The sequence below is a fragment of the Octodon degus genome, unplaced genomic scaffold (genome assembly GCF_000260255.1).
Source record: "Octodon degus isolate 3935 unplaced genomic scaffold, OctDeg1.0 scaffold00048, whole genome shotgun sequence".
NCBI classification, from domain to species: Eukaryota; Metazoa; Chordata; class Mammalia; order Rodentia; family Octodontidae; genus Octodon; species Octodon degus.
In genome coordinates this window covers 4,930,594-4,942,354 of record NW_004524624.1, presented here as the reverse complement: position 1 = coordinate 4,942,354, position 11,761 = coordinate 4,930,594, and the positions used below count along the sequence as shown (strand labels likewise).

At 48.8% G+C, this 11,761-nt stretch overlaps 1 protein-coding gene across 11 annotated transcripts in view; it reads right to left on the bottom strand.

The window, feature by feature from the left end:
* Window positions 1–364: 364 nt before the first annotated feature.
* Fam193b (family with sequence similarity 193 member B) overlaps window positions 365–11,761 on the bottom strand; it is a 32,578-nt gene continuing 21,181 nt past the window's right edge. For 4 of the 11 annotated variants that reach the window (XM_023716514.1, XM_023716515.1, XM_023716513.1 and 1 more), the window contains 5 exons: window positions 9,922–10,120; window positions 8,737–8,976; window positions 1,308–2,328; window positions 1,081–1,156; window positions 369–495 (listed from right to left, as the gene is read on the bottom strand). In XM_023716514.1, the coding sequence (XP_023572282.1) occupies window positions 411–495; window positions 1,081–1,156; window positions 1,308–2,328; window positions 8,737–8,976; window positions 9,922–10,120 (1,621 nt within the window). In that variant the 3' untranslated portion in view covers window positions 369–410. Of the gene's footprint in view, window positions 496–1,076; window positions 1,157–1,307; window positions 2,329–8,736; window positions 8,977–9,921; window positions 10,121–11,761 lie in introns of those variants that run through there. The other 7 variants (XM_023716509.1, XM_023716506.1, XM_023716507.1 and 4 more) reach the window with 7 other exon arrangements.

The following is an 11,761-nucleotide window of genomic DNA, read 5'->3' as shown; positions in this document are numbered from 1 at the left end:
TAAACAGGCGGATCCCTATGAGTCCAATCTAGTAGTGAGACCCTCAACATCCTGTAGACCCTTCCCTAAACAGGCGGATCCCTATGAGTCCAATCTAGTAGTGAGACCCTCAACATCCTGTAGACCCTTCCCTACAAAAATAAATAAATTAAAAAAAATAAAATGAATGAAAAAAAAAATAAAATGAGCTAGTGATGCAGCTCAGTGTGAAGGCCCTAAGTTTAATCGCCAGCACAAAAAAGAACCCCCGCGAATAAGAAACTATATAACTTCTGTGGTTCCTCGGTGAAAAGCTTTGACAGGCATGGGCACTTTGGTGGTTTGGGAACCACTGCCCATGAGGCCAAGAGACAATGAAAACTGTGAGACCACTTTGAAATACAAGTTCCCCGCTCACCTTGCTCCACTTTCTAGCTGTACTGGACTGGACTGCTTTTGATCCCCCAAGTATGCTCTACTTCTTTCACTCTCAGATCTTTGTACAACATGGCCCTGCTGTCAAAATACTTTATTGCTTTACCTGGCCAATTCAGTCTTGGGTATCACCCATCCCAGAAAGGCCTCCTGGCCTGCCCCACCCCTGCCCCCAACTTGCTCTGGCACTCTCCTTTGAGTGCCACCCCTCAGCCCTATGGGTCTAGTGGCATGAGTCACTATGCTGTATACTTCTGGATCCTTTCTGTCTAGGCCAGTGGTGGTGAACCTATGGCATGTATGCTGCAGTGGGCTGTATCACTGAAAGCTCTAAAAGGTGTGCCATCACTGGCCTAGACTATTCCAAGAGCCTAGCCCAAGCAAAGCAGACAGAGTAAATGCAAGTAAATAAAGCTGGAGAAAGCCCTGGTTCTTGAGGTCTGACATCCCCCATTCTCTCTATGCCTTAAACCTTCCCAAATGCTCCATCTTGTCAAATGGTTCCCTGGGTTTGAAGAGACAAGCTATGTGCCAGAGCCTGAAAGGCAATGAGGTCCCCCAAGGGTCCAGGGCTGAGGGAGTAGGTCCTTTAGAGACCCAAGGTGTAATACGGCTCTTAGGCATAGGCTCCCTCATGGCGCTGGAGAACCGACAGCCCACACCTACCTCTTGAAATACTCCACCTCGCGGTCAGTCTCATCCATCTCCACCCCATCCATGTCCTTGGGCAGGAATACATCGTCTAGGAAGACATAGCCAGGAGGGCTCAGTGCCCATGGCCAGGCCTCTGGGGGTCATGCTCTGGTGGCAGCACTGCCCACATGAGGACTGCCCTCCACCCCGTGGCCTGGTTGCGGTGGGGGGGCCAGCCACTCGGTTTCTGGTGCACTCACCCAACGAGGAGGCCGACTTCTCCTGCTTGTTGCGACTCCGGCGACTGCGGCCCTTGCCCTGGGGCAAGCTCTGTAGCCTTGCTGGGCCTGGAGGCTGCACAGACTCCTGCTCTGGAGGCCGTACCTTGGCCTCATCTGGCCAGTTCCTCCAGGAGATGCACTTTTCCTTCTCAGTTTTGGAGCTATCAGCCCAACCTGGTCCTGGCCGGCTTCCCTGGGTACCCTCTTCAGCTTCGAAGCAGCTGCCCATTTTGGGTGGCTCTGGGCCCTTGCCTAGATGTTTGGGACTAGACATGTGGCTCTTCATACTGGGGGTCTCTATGCTGGTTGGGGGCCGGGGGCCCAGGCTTGCCTCGCTCTTCTTAGCCTGACTGCCCTGTCTCTTGCCCTTACGTGGCTTTCCACCTGTAGCCACAGGCTCAGGTAGCTCCTGCTTGCATCTTGGGATCTCCTTTGAACTTGGCTCCTCAGAATTAGGGTTGCCCGGCTTGGGTGTCTTGACCCAAATCACCCTGGACAGATTGGGCACAGTACTGAGTCTCCTTACTAGCCCATTCTCAGGGGTGATACCAGGAGGAGGGCCCCTCACCTCTGTCCATGGTGGGTGGGGGCCTCTCATTTCTGCCCATGGTGGGGCTGGCTCACCTGTAGCTTGTAATGTGTGGCCCTGGGAGGAGCCCAAAGTCAAAGGGGACAGGTCAAGGTTGATGTCAGGCCGTTGCTCTGAGGAGCCATTAAGGTTTGAGGGGGGTAAAGTCTGGGGCTCAGGCTCGGCAGCTACCTCCTTTGAGAAGCCATTGCTGTCCATGTTGAGCTCACACATGCTGAAGCTGGCGCGGATAGAGTCCTTGACAGTGTTCTTGATCTCTTGCAGACGGCTGCTCAGAAAGCTGTTGACCCGATCCAATTCCCGGTCAGGCCACTCCAACAGCCTCTCCCTGGCAGGCCTTGGCTCCTGGCTTCCAGAAACACGAGTCCCCTGCTTCAGAGCTTCTGCTGCCAACTGGGCCTTCTCTTTTTCCTGTCAATACAAGAGGTAGCTTCAGCAGGGGCCTGTCAGCTGTCAGGAAAAAAGTGACACCTGACACATCAGCCTGGGGCCCTGCTTTGTCACTAACTTCCTGGAGGCAGTCTCATGATCCTTCCCTGCTCAATCATCTTGTAGTAATGAGGGTGAAATGTAATCAGACAGGTAACAGTATTGAACAAAGGTAAAGGTATGCCCCAAAAGATAGGATTTTTATAGCTTGTCCATCCTAGGCCCAGGGTCAGTCCTACAGCCTAGAAAGGTTGGGAGACAAGGGGAGAGGGTCTGCCTTTTGGGCCTAAGCTTGTGTGACCCTCAGTAATTTACTCATTCACCAGTCAACTTGTATGTAAAATGGGGACAATAATTCTGCAGTGAACATCAAATTGGAGTACATGTGGGCAACATGGATGCTGGAGAGGTAATCTTTTTAATTCTGCAGGTGGCAGGAGAAAGCCATATATTACAGTCTTATGGGAAAGATGGGGGCTGTTAAGACTGCCTCCAGTAGATGAGACCACTATGAATGGCTAGGAATGCATATGATCTCCTAATGCTGTGTTCTGGGGATTACTGACAAGGGCAACCTTCACTGCTCAGCTGGCTGTAACTGAGGTCACATTTAATGTATGCCCCAGGGCATACAATGGACAGCCAGACCTGACCCTCGCACCAAGTTGTAAAAGCAGCCTCTCAGCCTAGGTGAAGCCTGGGTTTCTGACAGATCTGAACCCAGAGAATGGAAATCATTCTGTGGGTTGAGTCACTGGCACCATCAGGCCAATGAGGCCTTCAGAGGCAGACAAGAAGCAGAGATGCCAGAATCCTTGGGAAGGAAGTGATGGTGGTGTACCAGGTGCTGAATGACTCCCACCACCTTACATATTGGCAGTTGATTTGAGAAGGAAGGGGGAAAAACAGGAAAAGAAATTTGGGCAGAGAAAAGAGGACTTGCTACCACTTCAGTCAACTTAAAAGTGTGACCCTGTACCCTAGTATTTATCCTCTCATCTGTTTTGAACACTGGCTTTACAACTAAGGTCAGCTGTGCTTTTGGGACCTTGGACAAATCACCTATTTTCTCTGAATCCCATTTCCCAGTTTGTAACTTACAAAGACAAGAAAATACCTCTACCGCATAGGCTGTGGGAATGGCTGCAAGGGGCAGTGCCAAAGGCTATGCCCTGGCAGTGGTGGGCTCAGGTGAGCAGCAGCACAGCCTGGAGCAGCACTTCCAGTTGTATGTGGGGCTTAGGCTGCAGAGATGGCTGGGGGCCTTAAAGGTACTTCACTTTCCTCCTCTTGTATCAGTACAGGTTTGCTTCTAATTGTTATAGATTGGGGTTCCATGGAAGATTTCATTTATAGAAAAAAGTTGCTGCTAAATAAAAAAGTCTACAAGTACTGGTGTGCAGGGCAAAATATAGACTTTGGCTAGAAGAGAAGGAGAAAGCAGGGAAATGTTGAATCTGCTACATACCATAAGCCTGGCTCCTTCCTTAGGTTGTCTCATTTAGTCCTTACCACTGTCCTTGTTGCATCATGATCCTCAATTTACAGATGAGGAACCTCAAGTCTGAGAATACAGAACTGGCTCATGGCTAATAAATGGCAGAGGTGGGACAATCCATCAGGAATGATCTTCCGAAGTTGCTATGGCTTTCCCTTCTATTTGCTAAGCATTTACTACTTATCAAATGTGAGGCAGTTGGGCTAGGCCCTGAGAATGCGGTTGCTTTTAAGACAAGGTCTCTGCTGAGACAGACAGACATGCAAATAGGCTGTTTTAATTCAGAATGACACTGACAATGTGTGCTATATAAGGAAGAGGGTGCTCACGTGCTTGGGTCATTAGGGGGTGTTTTCTAGGAGACACTGAAGGGTGAGTAGAATTATCCCAAAAAAGTGAAAGAAGGACTGTTTAGAGGGAAGGAATAGCAAGTATAAAGGCTGGGAAATGGGAAAACATCATTTTGGAATGCAAACCATTCAAGAGTATAGCTTGAGCCTACTTTTTATTATTGTTGTGGGCTAGGCAGGGTGTGAATAGGGAGGCAGGTCAGAGAGGCGAGCCTGATGAAGCTGGCAAGCTAAGAGGAGCTGGATGCTGATCCAGAATCCTTGGCTGTGTTAAAAACTGGATTTGTGCCTGAAGACAATGTTTAGCCACTGTGAAATAGAGGCAGTTGGGGGAGAGAAGTGGTTTGAGCTGTTGGGGAAAGTAGTATAGAGAAGACTTTGATTTTGGGTGCGGAAAGAGAATGAGATGCATTAAAAAAATATTGTCAAACACTGTACCAGCTATACCAGCCCCCATGGACCAAGCATTCACATGTGTCAGGCAACCTGCCCAACATTTCCATGCACCATTCCTTTTCATCCTCACAACAAGCTATGACTTAGGTTCTCCTGTTATTCTCATTTCACAGATGAAGAAACTGGGGCTTAGAGGTTAAGTGATTTGCCCAAGGTCATACAGCAAGCATGGCATAGCCGAGCTTCAAACTGAGGTCCAATTCCAAGGCTCATTGATCTCAGTCACTATGATTCACTCCCAAAAGATGGTGCCCTGGGTGGGGTCCAGGTCAGCCAAAAGGGTAAAAAGCAGTACCACAGACAATGGGAAGGAAAGGCAGGCCCCTTTCGTGAAGGTTACACGCTGTCAGGCTGTTTTGGATGTAGTGAGTTTGCGAGACCTATGGGGTATCTGTAAGGAGCCCAGTAGTGGTAGAGGTTACTTCACCGTGAAGTATAGGGAGGAGACACTACTTAGATAGCTTTCTTTTTCCAGGGAGAGGTACTCACGAGGCAGGACTAGGCACTTACAAAGGAGACAGAAAGTAGACACAGAGGCAGGTCAGAAATCATAAGAAGAGGGCATTCCCACTGCTCCTCTCCTGACCTGCTTGGCTTAGAGGAGCCAAAAAAAAAAGTTTGAAAAGAAGAACATATACAACATGTCAAAGTTTGCTTATTGGACAAATATAAATGGGTATAGGAATTTGGATTAGAAACAAGAAGTCAATGGAAACACTATAGAGGGTAGGGCAGCAATCTGCAGGGAGCTGAGAAGGTACGGAAGTGAAGATAGTGAAGGCTCTTACTATTTTTCAAGAAATGTGGCTTCTCTGAGAGGAAAAGGACTGGGGAACTGGGCAGGTGAGGTTACGAGCCCAGGAACAGTTTGCTTACAAAACAGAGAGCAGGGGGGCACAGTGACATGTGATGGGACCTGGACCAGAAGAGAGGCCAGAGCAGGTGGTCTCGTGCTGGGCTGAAGCAGCAGAAAAAAGCATTCAGTCTAGGGTGGGAAACGGTTAACCCTTCCCTGATGGGGTAAAAGCAGGTGGGGTGATCAGAGTCAGGAGAATGTCAGTCTGGGATTAGCAGGTCAGCTCAGTTGTCTAAAGCGCCTGCTTCGGCAAAATCGGTCAGGGGCAAGAGACTGCAGTTCGATTCTTAGCACCAGCCACAACAGACGCGCCCTTTAAGGCAGCCTGAGCCAGCCTCTCCCCCACAAAGGAATGTCATCCAATAGCTTTCTTTCTCGGAAATAGGAAGTGAGGTTGCCAAAAATAAAGGTGTGTGTATGTGGGTGCTGGGAGAGTTTGGAGGCTGGTTAAGAGGTCTGCCAAAGACACTGAATAGACATGCAGAGCAACAGGGAGACACTGGGCCTACAGGAGGCTGGCCAGGCAATGCAGGAGCTTAGACAAGTGGGAGACTACCCAGCAGGGTACCATGACAGATTGGGTCATGCATTCTCCATCCTCAAGGTGCACAAAGGGAGAGGTAGCCTGGCACTTACAAAGGAGGCTGCCGTTTTTTTTCTAAGCAAATGACAGAAGGCAAATGGGGTGAGAATGAGTGCTGGCTGGATGGTTATTGAATGATAAATTTATTTGCTTGTACTTTTACCAATACCTAAAGTGAGTTAATGCAAGATTAGACTGGGAAGAAAACAAATGGGGAGGGCCAGCCAAATAGCTCAGCAGACTAAAGCACCTGCAAACAGGTGCAGGGGCCAGGGGTTCAATCCCCAGGCCTGCAGTGCCAGCCCTGCCCCTGGGGCAAACTGAGATTGCAATTGAGACTGGGCGTGGTGGCCCTTACCTATAACCCCAGCTCTTGGGTGGCTGTAACCAGGCGGATCACTATGAGTCCGATCTAGTCGTGAGACCCTGAACACCCTGTAGACCCTTCCCTCAAATACAAAAGAAAAAAGAAAAAAAAAAGAAATGGGGAGATGACTATATTCAGTGGATGAAGAACGGGCCAAGAGGTTGTAGATACTGACCTGGGTAAAGCTTTAAAAGATTAGGGATTAGTACACAAAGGTGAGAGTGAGATAAAGGAACAGAAAGACACTTGGTTTCGTCCATCTTTCAAGGTGGAAGAAAATAAGCAACTATCACTACCTAGCTTCTGGGAGAGCTAATGGACAGCTGTTAAATCTAGCAGGTGGAGGAACCTCAAGGAGAAGATTGGGGTCTACACTGACAGTGATACTATGACTGCTTGTGCATGTTGTCCTCACCTGAGGTTCCATGACTACATCTGGAAAGGCAGGGTTTCCTGGTTTGTCTGCAGCCTGGCCTCTAGGCTGGGCTTGGCAGATGGTTGCTATGCAGTGAGCCTTGGGTTGAGTGAGAAGACCATGATAAATGGCAGCCTACAGAAATAGGCCAGGTGCAGTAAGTGAGTAGTAGAAGAATTCCCTGAGGAAATCTGCAAAGGAAGAAGGGTCTAAACTGAGCTTGGAAGGACATCCTGTGCCAAAGAGAACACATGAAAGGACAGCATTATAAGTGAAGTGGGGAGGTCCATTTGGGCCTACACTTTTATGCAAAGTATATCAGGTCTGGCAACTATAGGTGTCCCCTAGGGATTTAACTGGAGTCACACCCTAAAGGGTCAGCAACACCACTGCAGCCCACTGAACACATCTGGCTGACAGCTCTGGATGAGAACAAGACATTTTCTGAAGGGAGTGGTGGGATCCTTTGGCTTAATGTCAAGTTGCAGAAGGATCCTTGGTTGTCCTTTGGGTTGGAAAAAGATGAAGAATCACTTCTGCCTTCCAGAGCAACAGGGCTATTTGACCACCCAAGAACTGTAACTAGCAGGCTGTCCAACCCAAATCCCCCTACATGCTGGGCTCCTGAATGTGACATTGCACAGATGCAGTTGGGGATAGGTAAGTAAAGAGGTAACAAAGCCACAGGGAATGAGCTATCAAGTCCTGGGGCTCACTCAACAGCAGGGCTGCCCAGGAATAGCTTCCTCGGGTCATTTCTCAGCCCTGAGGACTGGTTCATTCCCATAGCTTCAATTATATCTCTGTGTTGGAAACTCCTAGTCTCGCATCTGTCTCCACTTGGATGTCTCACAGGAATCTCCGAGTCATTGTGCCCCAGCTGCATCCAGTCTTCTGCAAATATCATCCTGGCTCTGAAAGTTAACACCATCTTGCTGGTCACCACCTGGGAAACATCCTGACTCTATTCTGCACCCAGGTCTGTCATTACTGCTTCCTTTGAAAATCTCTGCTATTCTAGTCCCACCCATAATCACCTCTCTCTTAGCCTATCTTTTTCTGCCTGGAGCATCAAAGTCAATCACCCTTCAATCTAAGACCACACAATGACAACATGGATCTAACCAAGCACATTCTTTGATGACAACTCTCCAGTGACAAGCTCTCACCTGGAGGCTAAGGCCGAAGCTGATCTTCAGCTGACCTCTGAGGCCCTCCTTCACTTCCACCATCTGTCCTGCCTTCTCTGCTGTTTTCTCCTTTGGCTTTACCAAGCTCCTGTGGGGTGTGCTGTACCCATTGCTGGGCGAACCCTCCTGATTAATCTGTTCGCCTCACAAGCACAAGGTCCTGAGTTCGATTCCCAGGGCAAAAAAAAGGCTTAGGCTAAACTGATTGATCTGTCCTCACTTCCCATGACTCAGTTCATAAGTCAGCATCTTACGAAGCCACTTCCAGGGAGGATGGAGGGCTTTCTTCATCCTGGTACTAGTTATACACTAGTATCCTTGTCCATTTCTGTCAGTTTCCACACTGGACTGAGCTTCTTAACTGCATTAGACTTTGATTCCCAGTATTTGTAGAAGTAATTGCTGAAATGAATGAATGACCAACTGAAGCAAGCCCTTGGCTTAGAGGAATCCAGCAAGCAGCTTCTGAGGTCAGGATACATGCTTTCCTCTGATCACTTGTCCCCAGGCTCCCTGACCCTGATGCCTCCCAAACTCATTCAGACCTTCCTAGAGCAGTGATCCATGCCAAGGTCTGGCAGCTAGAACCATTCCTGCCCCAGAAGTCTTGGGGCTTGAGACGAGGGAATTCCTCAGGGAGGAGAGGCAGTAGTGCTGAGCTCCCCCCACACCCACCTTCTTTTTCAGCTTGTGCCGGGCCCGCTTGGCGGCCCTGGCGCTGTTGGGGACTTTGGGCTCCGTGCTGTTGATGAATTCCAGCAGCTCATCCACATCTCGGTGGTCCACGGCAGGCTCCCCAAGGATCCCGCCCAGGGTGCCCCCCTTCATAGGCAGCTCCTCTTTCCGCCTGGTCAGCCTTGAGCGGAGCTTCTCCCGGATCTCAGTATAATTCCGACTCGTCGGGGCAGCGGGTGGCTGGGGGAGGGGGAGGTGCTGACATTACACCCTGGGCCTGAAAGGCCCATAAGCACTCCCACCCACTGGCACCAAGTATGTGGTAAGGAACGAGACAACTATTCTACCATCAGCCACCAAGGCCAAATGGCTTCATCCTCAGCCAGGCTCTGAGCTGAGGTAGCGGCGGGTAGAGAGAGTAGGAAGGAACAGGGCAGAGTTGAGCAAACATGGACTGGGGAGCCAGGGAAGCAGGTTTGAGCCTGGGCTTCATCAGTTAGAAGCTGTATGACCTTGGGCGAGTCATCAAGTCTTTGTAAGCCTCAATTTTGTCATCTCTAAAATGAGGATAATAATACCTAGCTCAAATGTGACTAGTAGCTGAATTACTTTCATTTTTCCTATCTTCAGCTGTTCTGCCCTGACCAGCAGCCCTTTCTTCTTCACCTTATGAGACTTCTGAACTGCTTTCTCCCTGTGCAGAAACAGCATGTGCTCTGATCTGAGCCTCCTTCTTGGCGCCATCTGTGCTCACGGCCTGTCCCTTGGCTGGCTGTCAGACCTGGGGAACTGAGGGCCTTTCTGCCCCCACTCTGCCTTCAACACGCACAAGCGTTCATTTCTCTGGGGTTACACACGTATACATACTCATCAGAATCATAGCTTTCTCTCTGCCACTTCCTTTCCTTTTGCCTAAAGAAAAAAAGTCAATCTTAAGAGAAACCACGAGAAGAATAAAGGCAGCAAAATCTTAAAAAACAGAAACAAACAAACAAAAAAAAAACAACTGAAAAAACCACAATCTCACCAATGTGCTGTGAGGCGCAAGCAAGTGGACACAGGTGAGGACTCACAGGGTTCCGGTGTAGTGATTACTATGTGAGCAAGGGGTCTCGGGAGAGCAGGGTGCTCCTTTGCTCACCTGTCTGGTCCCCAGCCCTCTCTGGCGTGGGCAGGCTCACTCACCGCATTGTGGCCGAAGAACTCACAGTAGCAACAGTCGCAAAACTTCCCGTCTCTCTGATGGGTGGAGGTCGAGGTGCAGGAGCTGCGTTCGGAGCTGCTGTCCTCTTCCTCACCCAGCCCCTCATCTGCTTCGCAGGGCTGGGGCAGTGGGCAGCCGAGGCCACTGTGTGCAAACTTGTGCCCCTTGCACCCGGGGTCCCTGGGGCAGGTGAGAAAGGCCCAGAGGTGAGGAAGGGCAGTACGGGACAGAAGCCCAGGGAAACAGCCCAGCTGCCCTTCAGCTGCTTCTCACAAGCACAGGGTCAGTTCCCTCATCTTCTGGGGCACTGCACAGAGGCTGCCACTTGAAAGGTTCCTTATACCTCTGCTTCTTGGGCCCACCGTGTACACCCTTCTCTGGGCAGAGTGACACGTCTCTCTATGTGCTCATTTATCATGTGTTTCTATAGTGGACTGCTTGCCTCTTTCCACCCCCATGCAGTACTGGGATTGAATTTAGGCCCTTTGAGTGGACTTTTATTTTCAGCCCTTTTTCTGAGATGGAGTCTTGCTGAGTTACCTAGGTTAGCTCAAACTTTCTCTCAATCCTCCCGCCTCAGCCTCCCAGAGTACTGGGATTATAATTGTGTGCCACTACACCTGGCCTGTCTGCCTTTCACTTAAATTAGACTGTGCACTCCTCAAGAGCAAAGGACTGTGCTACTTCTATTTCTGGGTTCCAGCACTCATCATATCAAGCTTGCACACCAAGCAGGTGCTTGGTAAGCAGGCATCTGAACTGATCAGCACGCTGATTGACTTCCCATCAATGAGGTCAGTATTTCCTTCCATTTTCTAAGGTCCTTACCACTTGGTCTCACCACTAGTGGATGGAGCTACCTTAGCTACAGGGCACTGAATAGATCTTTGATTTCTTTAGTTAGATTAATTCCTAGGTATTTCATTTTCCTCAGTGCTATTGTAAAAGATAATGTTTCTCTAATTTCCCTCTCAGTGTGTTTGTTATCTGTATAGAGGAATGCTATTGACTTTTGGGTATTGACTGTGTATCCTGCTATGCTACTGAATTTGTGTATTAATTCTAGTAGTTTCTTGGTGGAGTTTCTTGGGTCTTCCAAGTAAAATATCATGTCATCTGCAAATAATGACAGTTTAACTTCTTCTTTACCTATTCTTATACCTTTTATTTCTCTCTATCTAATGGCCCTACCCTTTCAAGGTCAGTGAGGACTCAAGACATAAGAGAACCTGTACTGTAATATCCTATAACTCAGTGATGTCCCAAATTTTCTGATCAAGGAGATTATGGGGCCACAGAGGAAAGTGATTGACAATGTAGAGTGTGCCTAAGGAGAGTCACATGGAGAGAAAACATTCTCTCAGGCTTTCACAGAGAGCACACTGGTCAAGCAATGGCCGTGACTCATCCACATGGCTGACACTGACAAAGGATCTACAAACTGCGGTAGAGGTTTTCAGGGTAATCCTGAGGAGATTTGGCTGACCTTGTCAGATACAAGTTACATTTCTTGTTATATAGGCCTTGCTTTATCTTGGTCTTAACCATCCAGCAGAAAAGTATAAAAACAAGGTATAAAAAGTAAAGCCATGGGGGCTGGGGAGATTAGCTCAGTAGGTCCTGAGTTCGGTCCCCGGTATCACAAGAAAAACCAAAAACAACAACAAAAAGTAAAGCCATATTAATACGCTGAGCTGTAAAAGGCTCAAGTCAACAATTTCTGACATTGCTAGTCCTACGGATAACCCACTACTCTTATGGACTCTTGGTCTCTGTTGGTTTATTTTGCTGAATTCACGCACCTACAATATTTATTTATTT